Consider the following 22,030-nt stretch of genomic DNA (forward strand, 5'->3'; position numbering starts at 1 on the left):
GGGCGGCGAGCGACAAGTGGCCGACCAACGAGTGGAATGTCCCGAGGCTCGGCCCTCGGATGCCTGGCTAACCCGATGATCATCCCGGGAGCAGACTAGCCGGAAGCCCCGACCGGTCGCCTCGGCTTGCGCCAGCCTTGGCCGACCAACGAGCGGAATTTCCCTGAGGCTTGACAACCCTCAGATGCCTGGCTAACCCGATGATCATCCCGGGAGCAGACTAGCCGGAAGCCCCGACCGGTCGCCTCGGCTTGCGCCAGCCTAGGCCGACCAACGAGTGGAATCTCCCGAGGCTCGGCCCTCGGATGCCTGGCTAACCCGATGATCATCCCGGGAGCAGACTAGCCGGAAGCCCCGACCGGTCGCCTCGGCTTGCGCCAGCCTTGGCCGACCAACGAGCGGAATTTCCCTGAGGCTTGACAACCCTCAGATGCCTGGCTAACCCGATGATCATCCCGGGAGCAGACTAGCCGGAAGCCCCGACCGGTCGCCTCGGCTTGCGCCAGCCTTGGCCGACCAACGAGCGGAATTTCCCTGAGGCTTGACAACCCTCAGATGCCTGGCTAACCCGATGATCATCCCGGGAGCAGACTAGCCGGAAGCCCCGACCGGTCGCCTCGGCTTGCGCCAGCCTAGGCCGACCAACGAGTGGAATCTCCCGAGGCTCGGCCCTCGGATGCCTGGCTAACCCGATGATCATCCCGGGAGCAGACTAGCCGGAAGCCCCGACCGGTCGCCTCGGCTTGCGCCAGCCTTGGCCGACCAACGAGCGGAATTTCCCTGAGGCTTGACAACCCTCAGATGCCTGGCTAACCCGATGATCATCCCGGGAGCAGACTAGCCGGAAGCCCCGACCGGTCGCCTCGGCTTGCGCCAGCCTTGGCCGACCAACGAGCGGAATTTCCCTGAGGCTTGACAACCCTCAGATGCCTGGCTAACCCGATGATCATCCCGGGAGCAGACTAGCCGGAAGCCCCGACCGGTCGCCTCGGCTTGCGCCAGCCTAGGCCGACCAACGAGTGGAATCTCCCGAGGCTCGGCCCTCGGATGCCTGGCTAACCCGATGATCATCCCGGGAGCAGACTAGCCGGAAGCCCCGACCGGTCGCCTCGGCTTGCGCCAGCCTTGGCCGACCAACGAGCGGAATTTCCCTGAGGCTTGACAACCCTCAGATGCCTGGCTAACCCGATGATCATCCCGGGAGCAGACTAGCCGGAAGCCCCGACCGGTCGCTTCGGCTTGCGCCAGCCTTGGCCGACCAGCGAGCGGAAGAATTTCCTGAGGCCTAACCCTCGGATGCCTGGCTTAGCGCCGGAAGAATTTCCTGAGGCCTAACCCTCGGATGCCTGGCTTAGCGCCGGAAGAATTTCCTGAGGCCTAACCCTCGGATGCCTGGCCTAGCGCCGGAAGAATTTCCTGAGGCCTAACCCTCGGATGCCTGGCTTAGCGCCGGAAGAATTTCCTGAGGACTAACCCTCGGATGCCTGGCTTAGCGCCGGAAGAATTTCCTGAGGCCTAACCCTCGGATGCCTGGCCTAGCGCCGGAAGAATTTCCTGAGGCCTAACCCTCGGATGCCTGGCTTAGCGCCGGAAGAATTTCCTGAGGACTAACCCTCGGATGCCTGGCCTAGCGCCGGAAGAGTTTCCTGAGGCCTAACCCTCGGATGCCTGGCTCAGCGCCGGAAGAGTTTCCTGAGGCCTAACCCTCGGATGCCTGGCTTAGCGCCGGAAGAATTTCCTGAGGCCTAACCCTCGGATGCCTGGCTTAGCGCCGGAAGAGTTTCCTGAGGCCTAACCCTCGGATGCCTGGCCTAGCGCCGGAAGAGTTTCCTGAGGCCTAACCCTCGGATGCCTGGCTCAGCGCCGGAAGAGTTTCCTGAGGCCTAACCCTCGGATGCCTGGCTTAGCGCCGGAAGAATTTCCTGAGGCCTAACCCTCGGATGCCTGGCTTAGCGCCGGAAGAATTTCCTGAGGCCTAACCCTCGGATGCCTGGCTTAGCGCCGGAAGAGTTTCCTGAGGTTTAACCCTCGGATGCCTGGCCTAGCGCCGGAAGAACTTCGGGAATCAAAAGTCAGCAAGAAGCAACCAAGAGCTAAAAAAAAAAAAAAAAAAAAAAAAAAAAAAAAAAGAGGACGAGGGCGAGATGAAGAAATATTCAACGTGCATTAATTTTCAGGGCCGAGGCCCATACAATTGGGCAAAACGCCGACATACAAAAATAAAAAAGACAATGAAAGGTACAAGAGGTCAGCTTGGAGGAACTCCCGGGTCGGGAACGCCGGGCTCGTCCGCGGGAGGTAGGGAAGCAGCAGGAGAACCAGCAGGCGATGGCGCCGGAGAGGAGTCCAGGAGGGAGATCTCGCTCAGGTCAACTTCGGGATACTTAGCCGACACCCTTGCCAGGCCCTCCTCGAAGCCCAAGGTGAAGGCTTCGGCCCCCGCGTCCGACGCGTCATGGACAAACTCGTCAGACTGGCGATAGGTCCGCACTGCCTCCGACATATCATGGGCGAACTCGGCGGACTGGCGATAAGCCTCTACCGCCTGACGCCCGATTTCCGCCCTCTTCTCGGCCAGCTCCGCCTCAGCTCGCTCCATAATCTGAGCCTTGGCCTCCAAGACCTTCGCCACAATCCGGCCTTCGGCCTCAGAGGAGACCCTCAGCAGATCAGCCTGAGCCTCTTTATGCTTCGCCTCGGTAGCAACCCGAGCGGCCTCGGCTTCCTTCAGGCGCGAACGGAGCTCTTGGACGTCCGTGCATGACTTCTCCAGGGCCGACTCCAGTTCGCCTAGTTTGGCTTCAAAAGAGCGGATTCGGTCGCAGGCGTTGTCGGCAGACCGCTGGGCCTTCTCCCACCGCTCTCGATAGTCCGCGATCTTCCGGGACTGCTTTTCAGCCCGTTCCTCCGCCTTCTTGACCCTGCTTTCGAGGCCCGAGGCGGCTTTGAGTTGCTCCCGAGCCTCTGACAGTTGCTCCTCCAGGGCGGCGAAGCCGAGTGCCCGCTCTTCGGCCTCCCGGAGCCTCGCCTCGAGGTCCCCGGTCGTCCTGCCTGCCGCAGCCCGGCCTCCCTCTTCCATTGCTTTCAGCCGGTCCTCGGCCTTCGCCAAAAGCCCCGCCTGTTCCTTGTAGCACTCCTCCAGACGGATCATGTACTGGGCGAGCTAAGAAATAGGAAAAATAAGGGAGTCAGGCGGAGAACAACAGAGCCAATAAATGGTGAAAGACGGCCAGAAGAACACTCACCGACATGAGACAGACGCAGCTGGCGGCCCCAACGTCAGAGACATCCAACTCCCGGACCCGCCGACGGTCCTTCTCCAGCAACACTGTTTCGATGAGATTTCGGGCGCCATCGGTAGTGAAGGCAGACCCCGATTTCTCCCCGGAGCCGGATGGTGGTTCTGCAGCCTTACCCTTATCCATCGCCTGGGGAAGAGTCCGGCTGATCGCGCTCGGGGCGGGGGTCGCCCCAGGAATTGATAGGGTCCCGCTCGGCCGGGGCCTCGGCGCGTCCCTCCTCGAGTCATCAGGAGCCGACCGAGTCGAAGGCCGGGTCGGGGACCGATCACGTCCGACCCGTCCGTCTTGAGCAGGCTCAGGTGGCACCTCCGGAGTAGCGGCAACCTTACCACCGGAGGGCTGATACAGCGTCAGCTGCCGGTCGGTGCCCACGACATCTCCCTGACCGGTGGGCCCGGACTCGTCGGTCGGCATCGGAGATATCTCCTTACGGGACTTCTTCGCCGGTGGGGCCCCGCTCGGAAGAGCTCGTTTCCTCCTCCGGACTGCTTCCAGCAGGGACGCCCTACCAACAGCCTTCGACTTCACCGACCGCATGACGTCGTCGACCTCTGCAAGAAGGACGGGATGGTCAGGGACTGAGAAACCGAAAGGAAGTAGGAACGAAAGAGAAGAAAAGAGCTAAAGAAACGATGGCGGACTCACGGTCGGTGGGGACCGAGCTCAAACCGACGTTCACCAAGGTATCCTCAGAAATAAGGCGGCCCACCGGGGGAAGCTGGCCCTCGGCGACCAACCCCTTCAAGGCGGCGACGCCCTCGGATTCCTCCCTCGACAACTTCGACAGGCCAATTGGGGACTTCACCGGCGTCCCCCAGATTGCCCTGATTTCCCAGGAGGGGTCTGCATCAACGAAAAAGAAGCGCTCCTTCCAGTGGTGAATGGAGGTAGGACCCTCCTTGACAAGGCCGCACCCTCGCCGCGCTGCGAAGCACCACCACCCTTTGTCCTGGGGGTGGCCGCTCAGGCCGTAGAGCTCCCAGAAAACGTTCAAGGTGGCGGGAATCGCATGCAAGCGACAGAGAACCTGGAAGACCGTCAGAGCACGCCACGAGTTCGGCACCAGTTGCGTCGGTGCCATTCCTAAACCCCGGAGCACCTGTAAGACTAGGTCTGAAGGGGGAAAGCGGAACCCGGCCTGGAGGATGCCCTCATTGATGGCGATCTTCCCTCGAGGAGGATGAGACATCCTCTCCTCAGGCCCTGGGAGCGTGACATTGCAGGCCTCGGGAAGGTGGTACCGAGCCACAAATCCGTCTAAGTCCTCGGCGACCAGTTTTGACTTGATGCTATCTGCTCCCACTTCGCCCATCCCTAATGGCCAATCTACGGTCAGGACGGGGTCAAGAAGGAGGGAACGGCCGGAACGACTGGGGTGCACTAGTACAAAAAGAAAAAGTATGAAGAGCTCAAAGTAGAAGAGTGGGAAACTCACTTGAAGAGGAGGAAGAACGGCTCCGAGAGCGTCAAAGGAAAAGCAAGCGAACGTTTCGGCGGCAACAATGGTAGCGCAAAGGAGAAACTCGAAAATGTCCGTAAAGAAGAAGACGGACGGGGGAGGGCCCCCGATTAAATAGGCGAAAGGGCAAGTGACACCTCGATGACGCCAGAAGACGCCTGGCCACCGAAGGGTCGCTCGCACCCCAAAGGCGAATCGACACCATTAAGGAAGGATGTCCGCCGAAATCCTCAGGTTGCCAGGTCAGCAGCAACCGCCATACGCCATAAAGAAGGCGGGAAGCTTGAAGCGCGCGCGCCTCTCCGAAGGATGGCGGCAATCTCGAAACATCACTCCCTTCACCTGTTCCCCTTCTGGTTCCAGGCTCGGAAGTGGGGGGCTACTGTTATGGGGGAATTGAGCCGCCATGCCCCACGTGATCGGCACGCGTATCCAGGAAAGCTACAGCTGCCCTATGATCCAGCACTCCGACCCCGAGTCGGACCTCCTCGGCTCCGCAGCCCGACCCCGGGTCGGCTGCCCTATGATCCAGCACTCCGACCCCGAGTCGGACCTCCTCGGCTCCGCAGCCCGACCCCGGGTCGGCTGCCCTATGATCCAGCACTCCGACCCCGAGTCGGACCTCCTCGGCTCCGCAGCCCGACCCCGGGTCGGCTGCCCTATGATCCAGCACTCCGACCCCGAGTCGGACCTCCTCGGCTTCGCAGCCCGACCCCGGGTCGGCTGCCCTATGATCCAGCACTCCGACCCCGAGTCGGACCTCCTCGGCTTCGCAGCCCGACCCCGGGTCGGCTGCCCTATGATCCAGCATTCCGACCCCGAGTCGGAGATCTTTTGATAACGACAGGCTATTCTCCAGAGGCACGCCGCGGCCTCCTGCTCCACTACTCCCTGCAACGGCTGTACCCGATGCTGCCCACGATCTCCTGTATCAACCGTACAAAGCGGAGCTCCACTACGCCCTGCCATGACCGTACCCAGCGCTGCTCCACGACGCCCCGTAACGGCCATGTCAGTGGCCATTCTATCGTGCCCCACGACGACAAACCCCCCTGAGAGACCTCCCAGCCAGGTATATATGCGGCTGGGGGAAGAAGGGGGGGGGTAAGCAATACCTCCCGGAGCACTCTCTCCCACTTGTGATTATCATCTCTCCTCCTCCAATCTCCTCTGACTTGACCGTCGGAGGGCCATCACCACCCTGGTGGTGGTGCAAGGCTTGTTTGCAGGTTCCTTGGCGGAAGGTGAAGCGCGACCAGCACCAACCAAGACAACTCAGGCGGAACCCCGTTCACACCGTCGTGTCAATCGTTCTCGGTTTGGACCACCAGCAACACGGGTCATAAGGATCAACACTTGAAGATTTTTTATTTTTAGGTGAATTCACAGTTCCTCTATTTACTAATAAATCAACATTCAAGGATGCCAAATTTCTTAGTAGATCGGCATATTCTCTATTTTCGGTATATTAACATTTATTTTTAAATGGATCTATAGCTCCTCTCCACCACTTTTCTTCTTAGCTTCTATTTTTTGGTCGTCTCTCCTCGCCATCACTCGGCCCCTTTTTCTCCATTTTCGATTTTATTTGTTGCCTCTATCTTCTTCATCATCCAATTTGAGGTCACTTGCTCCTCTTCCATGATGCCTCCATCTACGAGGATCGTCGACCTTTGGTTGCCTTCTCTTTGAGCTTTGTTTTCACTACAATTGTCATCTTATATGTATCTTCTCGCTGCCACATCATCATATAAGTCAATCGGCCACATTGGCAAATATATCAATCTGTCATGTCAATCAGACACATCAGTTTGCTATATTAGTTAGTCATATAAATGGATGTATTAGTCTACCGCGTCAGTTAATTACATTAGTATTGCCAAACATATTAATTTGCTATGTTAGCTTCTTGATCTGCCGCATCAGTTTTTAAGCTGCTATATTAGCTTTTGTCCTGTCATATCAAATTTTGTATTGTCATATCAGTTTAACATATCAGTCTGAAATATCAGCCTTTAAGTTATAATGTCAGCTTCTAATCTGCTATATCAGCTTCTGGTCTATCACGTTAACTTCTGAGCTGCTACTTCAGCTCTTGATTTAGTACGCTAGTTTTTGGGCACATTTGTGATCCAGTTTACCAACTCAAGTTGGCACCTATATATAGACTATCTTGAGTTTGAGAGGAGTGTTGGCGTAATTTTAGGGATCACATAACAACCTGTATCAGCCCATAATATTTCTTTGTTAGCGTGATTATATATCGATCAGTATAATTTTTTTTGTATGGAGTCTGTACACAAATATATATATATATATATATATATATATATATATATATATATATATATATATATATATATATATATATATATATATATATATATATATATAATCATGAGATGTACCAAATGCATTGAAACAGGAAAAATAAAGTCATTTCTCTCTCTTTCTTTTTTTTATTTTTTTCTTCTGCTGCAAATATTTCAACAGCTTTTAATAAGCAAATTATGTTGTCACTGTCCCAAATTCGAAATCCAGTTGCAAATAATGAAATTGTGATGTAATCTGCTAGTTTTTTTTTCCTCTGATAATGAATGCAATGCACTCGTTAAACAGAGCATTTGACTTTTGTAATTTAGATACAACAGGAAGTATGTTCGGTTGGAAAGAGAGAAAATTCGGCTAGAAGTCCCAATCAGCATGGTACGGTGGGATAAGTGGGCAGTCGACCGAGCGCGTAGCTTTGGGCACAAAAGCCCCAAACCACACACACGGCAGAAGTATTTTTGGGCAGAAAGATCTCGTGGACATGTGGCTTTTAGAACAACAACGATTTGTTTAGCTTTACAAGATTAACTGAGCCAGCCGAGTAGTATGTCCAGTCGGAAAGACGCTTGGAAAGTTAGGGCCTCTTTAGTCTTAGGATGTAAAAGGTCAAACTAGATATCACATAATGAAATGTATGAAAAGATCAGAAAAATTGTTCAGAAAAGAATTGACTTTAAGAATGTCAGAACGGGTTTGATTAAATCTTTATTGTCCCTTTCCTAATATGCAAAAATGGTGACGTTATCTAGTCATTGACCCAAGCATTTGACTTTTTGTGGTAGAGATTTTTGTGTTATTTTATGGAGCAATTCGAAGGCCTTTTTAGGTGGAAAAGCTGGTTTCAAAGTCCGGAGAGGATAGAGCGCTGGGGCAATTTGCCTGAGGGGATGGTTGACTTGCAATAAATATAATTCTACTTTTATTTAATGACAAGATGCGGCATATTCTCTTTGAGCTTTTTCTTGCCTATAAATACCGGCTGTGCCATACGGGAAAGAAGGCAACCACCAGTCCTCGATCTCCTCTTCGGCTCTTCCACCCTCCTCCCCGCCGCTATCTCCTCTCACTCTAGCTAGGTGACTTTTTACTGCCTTGGCTTTTACTATTTCTCATCAAGCTGTTCGGTTTGAGTTTGGATCATTTCTTTTTCCTAATAAGTGGGAAAAAAAAGAGTTTAGGCCACTGTCTCTTAATTCCAAAGTTTTCTCCTCTCCAACATTTCTATCATTGTTATTATTTTTTTATGAATTAAATTTATTAAATCAATCTAGAATAAATACGTCAATAAGAACCAACAAATAAAATAATGAAAAATCCAATAAAGAGAATCCAAAATGATCCACCACATATATTGCCATCTAATCTACAATACTATTTATCATTTTATAAACATGCGTGACTTAAAAAAAATATAGAATTACTCTCATTTTCAAATATCTTGAAAGATCGTTATAATGGTATTAACTTTCATATCTAAAAGTTTTTTTTTGAAATACTTGCTTTCTTATGCATAAAATTTCTGCAAAAGTGCTTCATGACAATATAATTATAATTATCATTAAAAGGTAATATAGTTATAATCACATATAAGTTAGCCGGGTCAATGTCAAATGAATTATATGTCCCGAGCAGTAGTAGATGCCTTTTCAAGAGAAAACAACGGTGGACATTTAAACATTAATGCCTGCCATGACCGCCTTATAACCTACATCTTAACTATCCAACGGCTGGTTGTTCTGCATATCCTTTGACTTTCATATTACGCTGAGGGCTGAATGTTTTGGCAGTTATGAGGCAGTTGCCATGCATAATAACAAAAAAAAAAAAGGTTATTTTATTAGACATAGGGCTCGTTACTAAAGTTGCATGGACTATTTCTACACTACAATGAGGATTTAGTGTTCATATAATCTTTATAGACAGATTAGTATGGTTAATATATAAGCTGTCTAAATTATGCTTTACTATGCTTTCGCGACTAAATTCTATCCATAACAAGACAACCGGGTGCTAATTCAGTAATCACAAGAACTGTAATTATAAATACCTTTCTAAATCATGCAGGGATAGATTCGACTAGAAGGAAACAAACAAGGAGGAGAAGAGAACGACCACCACCATGGCCGGAGAACAGCTTAAGGTCTTGCACTCACTAGATGTGGCCAGGACACAGTGGTACCACTTCACGGCGATCGTCATCGCCGGCATGGGCTTCTTCACCGATGCCTACGACCTCTTCTGCATCTCCCTCATCACCAAACTACTCGGTCGCATCTACTACTTCGACCCAAACTCCAATTCACCTGGCTCGCTTCCCCCCAACGTGTCAGCCGCTGTCAACGGCGTGGCCTTCTGCGGCACGCTCTCCGGCCACTCTTCTTCGGATGGCTCGGCGACAAGATGGGCCGCAAGAAGGTCTACGGCCTCACCCTCATCCTCATGGTAGTCTGCTCCGTCGCGTCCGGCCTTTCCTTCGGCCACACCGCCAAGGGCGTCATGGCCACCCTCTGCTTTTTCCGCTTCTGGCTCGGCTTCGGCATCGGCGGCGACTATCCCCTCTCCGCCACCATCATGTCCGAGTACGCCAACAAGCGCACCCGCGGCGCCTTCATCGCCGCCGTCTTCGCCATGCAGGGTTTCGGCATCCTCATCGGCGGCACCGTCGCCCTCATCGTGGCGGGCGGGTTCAAGAAGAAGTACAACGTCCCTCCATACAGCGTCGACCGTGCCGGCTCGACTGTTCCCGAGGCCGACTACGTCTGGCGTATCATCCTCATGTTCGGGGCGGTGCCGGCGGCGCTGACGTATTACTGGCGGATGAAGATGCCGGAGACCGCTCGATACACCGCCCTCGTCGCTAAGAACGCAAAGCTGGCGGCCGCCGACATGTCCAAGGTACTCAACGTCGAGATCGAGGAGGACGTGGAGGGGGCCCAGAGGCTCGTCGACGAGCGGGCCAACAACTTTGGGCTTTTCTCCAAGGAATTCGCCCGCCGACACGGGATCCATCTGCTCGCGACCACCACCACCTGGTTCTTTCTCGACATCGCCTTCTACAGCCAGAACCTCTTCCAGAAGGACATCTTCAGCGCCATCGGCTGGATCCCCAAGGCTGCCACCATGAACGCCATCGAAGAAGTCTTCAGGATTGCCCGCGCCCAGACCTTGATCGCCCTCTGCGGCACCGTCCCCGGGTACTGGTTCACCGTCGCCTTCATCGAGGTCATGGGAAGGTACTGGATTCAGATCATGGGCTTCTTCATGATGACCGTCTTCATGCTTGCCCTCGCCATCCCGTACGACCATTGGACCCACAACCATGTCGGCTTTGTGGCAATGTACGGCTTCACCTTCTTCTTCGCCAACTTCGGGCCCAACACCACGACGTTCATCGTGCCGGCGGAGGTCTTCCCCGCCCGGCTGCGGTCGACGTGCCACGGGATCTCGGCGGCGGCGGGGAAGGCGGGTGCGATCGTAGGCTCCTTCGGGTTCCTGTATGCGGCCCAGAGCAAGGACCCGGCGAAGAGGGACAAGGGATATCCGGCCGGCATCGGCGTCAGGAACGCGCTCTTCTTCCTCGTCGCGACTAACTTTTTGGGACTCGTCTTCTCATTGCTCGTGCCGGAGTCGAAGGGGAAGTCGCTGGAGGAGATGTCCAAGGAGACCGAAGGAGAACTCCATGAGACTACCGTTGCTTCTGCTTAGAGCTCCGGATTACTTGGTGCTTTGATTGATCTTGTGCGCCTTACTGAAAGTTTTATGCTGTGTGCCTTTTGATGTTTCTTTTCTCCCTTCTTTTTCACTTGTTTGCTTCCCAGGCCTCTTCCTGGGCCAGTTCCCGCGTGTATTTAAGTCCCCAGTCTCTGCAATGTAAGTCTTACTAAGTCTTGCGTGCTAGTGTAAACAGGATGTCATGATCGCATAGCTCTGCACTTATTGAGCAAGTGTTTGAAATATAGTGACGAATATTACTTCGTATCGGTATACGATGCTTACCAATATGATAAAATCACTATATCAACATCTTCCGATATCTCGATCAGATTTCCTAATCCAATCTACTTCTTAATTAGCTGACATAAATCGAGGTCTTGGCCATCCTGGTCCTGGCTACTTACCGAGACGACTCGGATCAACGGTACCTTCTGTTATGCGATGGTCCTGGCAACCTACTGAGACGACCGCATCCCTTCTCCGACCGTTCTTTCAATTCCTCTTGCCATGGCTGACCTTTCTGTGCTGCGTCTTAAATTATAGGCTTCATTTAGTTCCTCTGAGACTGAGCAAATGTTGGAACGGAGATTTGCGATGCTTGCTGACCGCATCACTTTTCTAGCGAGCGATGCTTTTAACCACTGTCATATACAGAACGAGGTGTTCAATCACATACATGATATAAATTTATATGTAAGTTTTGATTCTCTGTTAGTGTAATATAAGGTTTAAATTGCGTTCCTAACGATTATTGTTGGAAGGTCTATTGTATTTCCAATTTTTTCTAGATTTATCCTACTTTTCTTCTGAATGCTTATGGTGACTCTGCAAAAAGTTCAGACGGGAAACCTTAAATGTAATCCATATTCAGAGTCACCAAAGAATAAGTAAAACCAAGAGGAAGGTTTGCATGGAATCATATTCTCATCAGTCAGACATTAATCTAGGTAAAGAACATAATTGAAGATGTGCCAATCCAGTGGTGGCCTCCTGAAGAAGAATGGGTAAGCAACTAGATCATCAACCTAGCGAGGTTCATAGAAAGAGCATAAATGGAGTTGATGTGTAGACCTCCTCTTGTCCATGTTACTGAAAAATGTTCCGAGTCTACAGCTACGAGAATTTTGTCTGTGGCTAAAGAGGAGCCCAAGACAAAATGTGCCCTAAACCGCTGCAATCAGAGGCTGAATACGAGGCCTGGCCTTGTTTTGTTTAAACTTATCATCTACTCTACTTGTAAAACAAACTGTTGAGTGCTTTTTGTTAACTAATTTGACAAACCCAGAAACCTAAACTATTAGGGAAAGGCCAAAACTAATGAGGAATTGGTCGGCAATATATTAGACATAAGACCATTCCCTCAGAGGCAACCTGAACCACTCATGTAGAGAGAATTAATTGGGAAGGGGTTTGCCATTCATGTGCTCCAACAGCTGAAGCTCTTGTTAACCATGCGGACTAACCAACTACAATAAAAGATTGAAGTTGTCAATAAATAAGGCAACAATGCATATATATATATATATATTGTTTAACACTTCACTCAGGAATGTTAGGACCTCTGCATGGTTAGTTGTGCATTCGGAACAGATCTTGGACACTCGAACAAGGTAATGGATCGCCCAATTATAATACAGCAGTTAGTCCTTTTGGATGAGGTTTAGGTCAATATAAAAAGTATCAAAACAACCTAATTTATGGTGTATGTGTCTAGAGGGACACTTCAACATGTATCCTTCTAGACCTGACCATGATCAATTCTTGGTTTTCATAATCTTGATTGGGTTCTTCCACAACGAGGATGCTAGGGCATTTACACATGCAGTTGTATACATATGTTTAGTCCCATATCGGTTGTACATCAGGAATACTTGGGTACTGAAGTAAGGCCAAGAACTGCAATTTACAATATTCTTGCCAGCCTTACTATAGGCCTGTTGAACCTAAACTCCAGAGAGTTTGTGAGACTATAGCTTCTGGTTGTCCATCTCTTATTGTTTTTTTCTTCTTTTTTTTTTTTGAGGAAAAGGAGGCAGTGGGAATTTAGCTTTGCCACCAATTTTATTAAAAAGAACAGTAATTACAGAAGAAGAGATGAAGATTTTACAGAATGGGAAGGTGGAAAATAGGAGATATCAGACACCAGATTCTTATCAGATGTCAGAACAAGAAACCAAAAAATGGGAAAGACAAAATAGTCAGCTCAATTAGTCCTAATGCTTCTAGCAATGAAAATATACCAACATGAGGGCTTGAATCACCAACAGGCTTGAATCAGCTGCTGGAAGTGTCATTAACAACAGAAGGAAGGGATTTTAATCAGCTGCAACCATTTATATTGCTAACCCTCCTATCTTAGTTCTATAATCATCATCTGCTGCATTCAAGATAAAGTTCATGTGCAGTTTAGATAATCCACAGGCACCATGTTAGTGAGGGGAGTGAATTAATGCACCTTTTTCTCTCAGAAACAGAAAGAAGTGCACATCTGATGATCAGAATTGTGCTTATTAGATTGCAACTAAATTATTGCACTCACCTTTATATGTGTAAATTGATCACTAAAAAATCATGCATATAAAGCAATGCTAGGAGCTGGGAGTCCCCTTCATTTCTCTCTTCAAATTTATCTTTGTTCAGAGTGGGATACTCTGGGAAAGTTGTTTCCTGCTTCGTCCCCAAAGAACTTCTGCCGGAAAGGGGCCTTCTTTGATGTTTTCCTTGGTCTCTATGACGGTTGCCTTTATCTCTTTTATTTCACTACATAAAAGGAGGCTTTTGGCAGATGATTTCTTTCTGCCAAATAAGTAGCACCAAGCATGCAGATTTTAATAGGGTGCTGTTGATCCATGAATGGTGCATCAAAACTCTAAATGCTACAGGTAAACAAATGAAATAATCATCAATCAGATCATGAAGCTGAAAACGTTTAACCGGTGAACTGATATGTAGGCATGTTAGCAAGTATGTGCATGGACATGTGCACAGAAATGAGAGCAGCTGATCTCTGACATAGAAGGTACAGAGAACACAGGATATAAATCTGAGCCATTCAATAACCTATTTGGTAACCATAACCCTGTTTATGAAGTCGTGCACTGCATGTGAGGACCATCCAGACGTATGTTTTGTCCCACATCGGCTTTACACTGGATAGAGCTAAGAAATCCAAAAAATACCTTCTGACCAGCCTTCTTGCATGAGGTTCTAGGTTGTTACTAATTATATAAGAACGAATATAGTCTATAGCTTATGTAGACTAGAAGAAATGCAGCCTGGTGAGGACGCTACGGCTTAAATGAAGAGAGTATGTGAGGACCCATGCGGGTGATGTGTTTAGTCTTACATCGACTATGCATTGGATAGATCTTCGGTACCTATACAGGGCCAAGAAATTTATATAATATTTTTTGACTAATTTTTTTTGGATGAAATCTTGGGTTGTTATACTATAAAAGTTATGTAGAATCCAAAACCTTCACTCTGAATTTGATCGGCAAAGAAATTAGCAACATAACAAGGTTAAACTAGTTGCTGATTCATTTCCATTTGATACATCAGCAAGTTTTCCAATCATTTCCAGAAGAGTTCATTGATGATCCTACTTCAAAATGACTAAGCAAATATGATTATGATATGAGAACCCAATTCTTAAGGTCAAAGAGCCCTACTTCCCTGGGATGCAGCTCACTCTCTACTGCTGAATTTCTTATCTACAAAGAGAAATAATGAATGCTGAAATTGGTTCAGAATAGGTTTTAAAAGGAATACGGTACTGCTACAACTAATAGAAGGAACAATATTGGTGCCTGCCTCTACCAACAATCAGAAAGTATGATGACCATGCCTTCTAAGTATGTGTACTGGGTTAAGTGGTGGAGGAACCCTAAGTGCTTTCCAACCCTCCAGTCCAAAGTTTTGGTATGGATTGGGTTGAGGGGTGGTCCAGGTCCCCAGCCAACGTTGTTTTACTGCGTATGGACCTCTGAATTTTTATGAAAGGAAAGGAGTCCAGCTACACCATTCCCCAGCCTCCAGAGAGAAGGGCTCGTTTCGGATGGACGATTGTTAGTGGAAACTCTCGAGTTATGACTCGGTACCAAATTGGCCACATGCTTGCTCGAATCACACACTAGAACTAAAAGGATGAAATAATGAGAAAACAAGAAGGGCAAAAGCTCTCACTTCCAGCTGATTGCTGAGATCAACAATTATAGCATTTTGATTGCATCATCAACAGGACCGCAAGCCTGAGTCCAATTCGCCAAAATATCTGAGAAGCAAGTAGCTGTGGCATTTAATAGCAGTGGTGTTTCCACCACAGGAAGTTCTTTTGCTGACCCACCAAGGGCTCCCAATTTCAATAATCTGTCCAAACTGGCCCAGAAAATTCGCTGCTGGTCTGTAAAATAGTCTATATACAGGAGCTGACAGCTCTCTGTGGCTTCCTCAATGAAACACGACAAAGGTTGCAGTGATTAGGTGATCAGTGTGTTAACTATCAGATTATTTGATTTCTAAAACCTGCCTTGACCTTGTTAGTGGGATCCTGAACAAGCCCCTGGTCAACATTCTCTGCCAAGGATTTCCGCTCTGGTTTTCTGGTAACCAGGGGGCAGAAACAAGGAAACAACAATTTAGAATTCCAGAATGCCAAGCAAAGCAGGGAGCAGCGCTGATGGTTTGGTCTTTCTCCTGATCAAATTTTGATTTCAGAAGCACATACCAGAGAGTTTCAGAGTGAGGATATTAACCCTCCTCTTTCTTCTTTCTGAGGAAAGGCTCAATTTGTTCATCAAACTAATTCGTGTTTGAATCAGGAATCAATGCATCAGTTCTAAAACAAGGCTTCTTTGTCCCAAGGCACTGAAAGCGAATCATTAACGCAGACATGGGTGCGGATATATTATACCGTAAAGACTTCGTTCATATAACTAACAATTCCGCGAGCATCCACGATGGCTTATTCTCTCAAGACTCTGTTCTTCCAGGTAACACCCGGCAGAAAAAAAAAAAAAAAATGCGAGCATGCGGCTCTGTCGTCCTCAAGAAATCTAGCAGCTGATATAGAGTTGTTATTGATAAAACTTACATAAAAAAAACATTAAAAAAAAAAAAACTTGCATATGGTGAGAACCCAGGATGAACAGTCGAGAGGTGCCATGTATCACACACGGCCTCAAAAGTTTTGAGAAGCACAGGACTAATAGATTCCCATAATAGCCATCTAAAGATTCTTTAGGCACGCATGGAGATGCTTGCAGCTAATTCATGGTGAAATTGAAACTAAACTGGGACCGTCCTTTTGTAAGTTGTTTCGGTTGTCGGATCCTCCTCCTCGTTCTCCCCGGACATCTCTTCCAATGATTTCCCCTTGGACTCCGGCACCAAGAAGGTAAAGACGAGGCCCAACAGGTTGCAACCTGCAAGCACAAAGAGCGAGTTCCTCACGCCAATGCCGGCCGGGTAGCCGTGATCGGCCAGGGCCTTGTTCTGGTTCTGCGCCGCATACAAGAAACCGAACGCCCCGATGATGGCCCCTGCTTTCCCGGCGGCCGCGGAGATCCCGTGGCACGTCGACCGCAGCCTCGCCGGGAATATCTCAGCCGGCACGATGAAGGTGGTGCTGTTGGGCCCGAAATTGGCGAAGAAGAAGGTGAACCCGTACATGACGACGAAGCCGATGTGGTTGCCTTTGGTAGTCCAGTGGTGGTAGGGGATGGCGAGGCCGAGCATGAAGACGGTCATCATGAAGAAGCCCATGAGCTGGATCTTGAAGCGGCCGACGATGTCGATGAGAGCGACGGTGAACCAGTAGCCGGGGACGGTGCCGCAGAGGGCGATCAAGGTCTGGGCGCGGGCGATCCTGAAGACCTCTTCGATGGCGTTCATGGTGGCGGCCTTGGGGATCCAGTGGATGGCGGTGAAGATGTCCTTCTGGAAGAGGTTCTGGCTGTAGAAGGCGATGTCGAGGAGAAACCAGGTGGTGGCGGTGCCGAGGAGATGGAGGCCGTGGCGGCGTGCGAATTCCTTGGAGAAGAGGCCGAAGTTGCTGGACGGGTCCTTGGTGAGCTGCTCCACCTTCTCCGCCTCCTCGGTGATCTCGACCTGGAGCACCTTGGACATGTCGGAGGCGGCCTGCTTGGCGTTTTTGGCGACGAGGGCGGTGTAGCGGGCGGTCTCCGGCATCTTCATCCGCCAGTAGTAGGTGAGGACCGCCGGGAGGGCGCCGATCATGACAATTATCCGCCAGACGTAGTCAGCCTGGGGGACGGTAGAGCCGACGGGGTCGACGGAGTAGGGCGGCGCTTTGAAGCGGTCCTTGAAGGCAACGGATATGATGATGGCAACGATGCCACCGGCGAGAATGCCGAAGCCCTGCATGGCGAAGACGGCGGCGATGAAGGCGCCACGCGTTCGCTTGTTGGCGTACTCGGACATGATGGTGGCCGAGAGCGGGTAGTCGCCACCGATGCCGAAGCCGAGCCAGAAGCGGAAGAAGCAGAGGGTGGCCATGACGCCCTTGGCGGTGTGGCCGAAGGAGAGGCCGGAGGCGACGGAGCAGATCACCATGAGCATCAGGGTGAGGCCGTAGACCCTTTTGCGGCCCATCTTGTCGCCGAGCCAGCCGAAGAAGAGCTGGCCGGAGAGCGTGCCGCAAAAGGCCACGCCGTTGACGGCGGCCGCCACGTTCGGCGGGAGCGAGCCGGGGGTGTCGGAGCCGTCGACGTGGTAGTAGATCCGCCCAAGAAGCTTGGTGACTAGGGAGATGCAGAAGAGGTCGTAGGCGTCGGTGAAGAAGCCCATGCCGGCGATGACGATCGCCGTGAAGTGGTACCATTGGGTCTTGGCAGCATCTAGTGCGTTCAGCACCTGGAGCTGCTCCCTAGCCATCTTCCTCTCTTTCTTGTTCTTCTTCTTCTTCCACACAAAAAAAATTCTGCAATTGATATAGATATATTAAGATAAGAAATTGTGTACAAAATTATAAATAAAATAGATGTAGAAGTACTAATGTTCAATAAATTTAAGGATCAGTAGGTTTGAAGTTATCAGCTTGGTTCCCATTTGCTAGACATGGAAACAGAATAAGAGATAAACAATTTAGAACATGGGAGACTCGTGCAAAGAGTTAAAAGCATTGGGTGAGATAAATAAGAGAATAGACGAATCGGGGAGAGGGCAAGTACGGAGATTCCTCCACAAGCAGCAAGATGGAGACTTTTATTGCTTCGTCGAGCCGAACGAAGGGATTTGGCAAGGAAAAAAGTAGGCTAAATTAGAGAAAAGATTAGAAAGCGTACTCCTCGGAAAACCAACTGCGAACTCGTAAATACCCAAAAAAACATTCTGTGAGGGACTGTTTCACTTAGAAAAAACGTGAAATTATAAAGTAATAAAAAGAAAATAGTAGTTCCAGGACCACAGCAACTTGATAGAGAAAAGGAACCAAAAAAGATAATTTAGTCATAAAAGAAAACGTAACGGCAACCTATTCAAACTCAACGTCACACAAACGTTTTCATCAGTCATTATACTCAATAAAGAACTACACTAGTCATCAAGTATTAGATAAAAAAATTTATGAAGAAACAATCTGTGTGTGTGAAATTTGGGAAAAAACAAATATAGATTTGATAATCTCAAATTCTCAATCTAAGAAGATCCGGTTAAATAACATAAAAATCAGATTGACTCGCAAAAGAATCTTCCTACACGAAAGAGAAGAGCATGGAAGAGGAGGAGTTCGCATACCTATTCCCTTTCGAGTTTGGAAGGAGAAGAAGACCGACGCTGTGAGAGAAGAGGAGAGTATGGCAAAAACAAGAAGGGGAAGATGGAACGAAGGGACGGAGCCATTGGGGGTATTAATAGCACGGGAATAACGGGAAGACTGACGGCATCTCCGCACGGAATATCCGACACCCCCCCGCCCCCCAGTCAACGCGTCTCTAGGCCGGGAGTGGGGCCCGCGCTGGAAGGCAGCTCACCCTTTTCCATCCTCTTTCCCACGCTCCTCGGAGTCTTTGTCTCGCGTTCGGTTTCCTCCCTGAAACTTAACCCGAATGATATTTAGAGTTTTTTTTTTTCATAAATATTTTTCTAAAAATACAAATTTACGTAAATATTTTTTCATAAAATATTATTTTTGCACAAATATCTATAATATAACGGTTCTTCTAACACCATTAATAAAACTATATTTATTTTATTTAAAAATAAAATTATTTTGAAATTACTGTTTTGTTTTCATCACCATTATCTTATAAATTTTTTGCACATTTATTCATTAAAGATATTTTAGTTATTTAATTTAAAACCGTTAATTCTTTAACGATATTAAATAACATAGGTATATATAAAAAATAAGAATAAAAATAGAATAAGAAAATAAGTATTTTAATTTTACTTTAAATATTAATTTTGAAAAAGTATTTATATAAAATTTGATATTGTGGAGAATATTCACAAACAAAAAAAAAAAAGACTCTATGCCCTTTGATTCGTTGTTAACGATGAGGCGTTCACACGGCTTTTCAACTTGGTCAGCCGCGGCCTATGGGCCCGCGTGGCAGATGGAGTGCATGCAGTGGCCGCACGAGTGGGTTCGATAAGGCCCGCTCGAGTCGGCGCTACGCTCACCGACTTTGAGCTGTACCCCAATATGATATCTTTCTCATCTGTCACTTCGTGTGGACTGGTAACTTCAAAACAACGCGACCGTAGAAATTGTAACGATTTAAATATTAACCAAGTTCGATCAATTATTTAAACCTATTTGGACAATTATTGGGATACGAACATTATCTGGCCATTATCTAGCTGCTAAAGAAAACTTGCTGCTTTCCAGCAGGCCTTTCTTGGAATCTAGACTGGTACGGTGGAATTTAGTAGGAGCAACGACTCTGCTACTGTTTTTTTATTGGTAAGTTAGAACTATGCTATTTTACTTGGATTGAAATGTTCAGCTTGGTGGAACTTGATAGTCATCCAAATGTTGTCCAAGAAGTATTTTACTAATAAGCTTTTCTTTTGTCTTTACTTAGTGTATTCAATTAAAAAAAAGAATCAAGTTTCATAAGGCAGTACGTGTCACTTGTCTGTGCAAGAGAGAATGAAAAAAAAAAAAAACAAACTATAGAAATATTTTATTTGAAAACTTTGCTGAAATAATATTATCTATAAATATAACAGCTTGCCAAGCTGGTCAAATTATTGATAGTCGCATTAAATGATTTAGGATAGAATTCTGCTTTTTCTTTCCTCATATTTTTTAGGGGAGAAAAAGGAGAAACTAAACTATATATAAAAAAAAAAACAGAAGGTGTGAGGTGATGAGGAGATCCAGAGATCGAATTAGAAGCTCCTCATCTTTTGGTGCTGGAGTGGAGACATGAGTGATTGCTCCGAGCGGGCCAAGTTTTCCACCCGTTTCCAATCTCGAGTCACTTTAGGAGTGCAGGGTGGGTCTACAACGCAATGGATGGGAGCATGTGAAATTGGGTTTGTGGAGGAAGATCTTGCACCAAACGAAGATCTTGCACTGTTTTTTTTTTTTTTTTTTTTTTTTTTTTTTTTTTTGAGAAAAGATCATGCACATATTATTAAGATTTCATTTCCCCGAAAAGTCTTTCATATCTCCCCCCTTTGGTTCTAGTTTTTTTCAGCGAGCAACATATACCACTATAAATTTGATATCTTGTTACCAAATCTTTTATACAATTTTGTTTTTTTATATAAATAAGCACGATTTGTACTAGAGTGAAAACTTGCTTATTTAATGCATATATATATATATATATATATATATATATATATATATATATATATATATATGCTTGTTTTGCATTATACATATACGTATGTATATGCATTATACACCTATATGTATGACGTATGCATGCATGAACTCGAATGCACCAACATATTGACTAATTATATTATATTTTAATTGAAAATATTACATGATCCTATATTACCTAATTATGTTATAATTATAAAAATATTATATTATTATGCTATTTAAATTATAATTATATTATGATAATAGTTTTCATATAGCATTAATATAATATAATATTACAATATTATAATATTCTTCATATGTTATGATAATATTATGTTATTACATTAGTACTATTATACTATTATTATGATAATATTATATAATTATGTTATTATTTATGAATTATGATGATGAATTACTATGGGTATTTTCGTCCCTGCAGAATTTTAATTAAACTGAAAATAGTTTTTGGACGCATCTCAAGTAGAGCTTGTGCCTAAAAGCTACAAATTGGAGCTTTTTTCTGGTATACCTTACCAACTTTCAAAGGAGCTAAGAAGCTATTGCAAAATTTTCATTAAATATTTTAAAACCATCCAAAAAAAATAATATCCTCCAACAAATATCTTTTAGCTCTTCATAAATAATACCAAATGGGGTCTACATATATTATTTATATAAATATTATATGAAACCAAGTAAAACCAGTGTAAGTTGTTTCTCGGAAATATCCAGCTATGTTTACCATGAGTAATGTTATGGAGGGGCATGGGTATCACCAGAGCGTTATTTGTCCAACGTAACGCTAATGCAACTCACAAAGGTTTCTTTCACGATAAATTTTGGATTACCCATGTCACGCTATTGCCAGACAAAATTGTACAATATAGGCACTTTGTAGCTTTCATTTATCCTTTTTTTTTCATACAACTTTTTTTTGTTTTTTTTTCTAAAGCACTCTTCGCTTGGATCGGTTTCCTACTTATTCTAACACTCTTCATTTATCATCAAGCTATTGATCTAACAACCACTCATATGGTGCTTCCATCTATGTATATTGTGGGCTCGATGCCCCCAAATTCAGTGGCCAGCAGTCCTGGGCAGGAGATAATGGACGTAAAAACTCTTCTTCTGACATTGCCATACTAGTGTACGCTCAATTGCCTTTGACCACAAACGAGGGACAAAGTGCTTACGTTTCGTGGCAACTCTTTGAACTTATTTGGTTTCCAGAAAAAAAAAAATAAAATAAAATAAAATATTTTTTTTGAAAAAACTAATGCTTGAATATGTGATGCTTAGAAAAATAAGTTTTACATATTTAGTTAATCATAAAAAAATGACATATGTCAGAAAATATCCATTTTAAAAAAAAATTATATAAAATATCTATTATATTCTGAATAAAGAAAAAAACTTTACCCCATCTATCTAAAA

At 46.7% G+C, this 22,030-nt stretch overlaps 1 protein-coding gene and 1 pseudogene across 3 annotated transcripts; one reads left to right on the forward strand and one right to left on the reverse strand.

Annotated features, from left to right (window-relative positions):
- The first annotated feature begins 9,205 nt into the window (after positions 1-9,205).
- Positions 9,206-11,297, forward strand: LOC103719449 (putative inorganic phosphate transporter 1-3; annotated as a pseudogene).
- A 4,551-nt stretch (positions 11,298-15,848) lies between these two features.
- On the reverse strand, positions 15,849-18,688 carry LOC103719440 (putative inorganic phosphate transporter 1-8). 3 transcript variants are annotated; one of them, XM_017845804.5, is made up of 2 exons: positions 18,562-18,688; positions 15,849-17,746 (listed from the first exon to the last, which is right to left on the reverse strand). In XM_017845804.5, the coding sequence occupies exon 2, from the start codon at positions 17,698-17,700 to the stop codon at positions 16,093-16,095; it is 1,608 nt and encodes a 535-aa protein (XP_017701293.4). In that variant the 5' UTR covers positions 17,701-17,746; positions 18,562-18,688; the 3' UTR covers positions 15,849-16,092. The 3 variants fall into 3 exon arrangements, with proteins under 3 accessions (XP_017701293.4, XP_088574271.2, XP_017701294.4); XM_088718145.2 differs by lacking the exon at positions 18,562-18,688 and adding an exon at positions 18,111-18,549; XM_017845805.5 differs by lacking the exon at positions 18,562-18,688 and adding an exon at positions 17,997-18,549.
- Positions 18,689-22,030: the final 3,342 nt, after the last annotated feature.

This window comes from Phoenix dactylifera, chromosome 3 (assembly GCF_051530095.1).
Source record: "Phoenix dactylifera cultivar Ajwa chromosome 3, Ajwa_hap1_PhDact_Kaust_v1.1, whole genome shotgun sequence".
In the NCBI taxonomy this organism is placed as follows: domain Eukaryota; kingdom Viridiplantae; phylum Streptophyta; class Magnoliopsida; order Arecales; family Arecaceae; genus Phoenix; species Phoenix dactylifera.

Coding starts and splice junctions, on each gene's coding strand:
- LOC103719440 (XM_017845804.5), bottom strand. CDS start 17,700: ATGGCTAGGGAGCAGCTCCAGGTGCTGAACGCACTAGATGCTGCCAAG.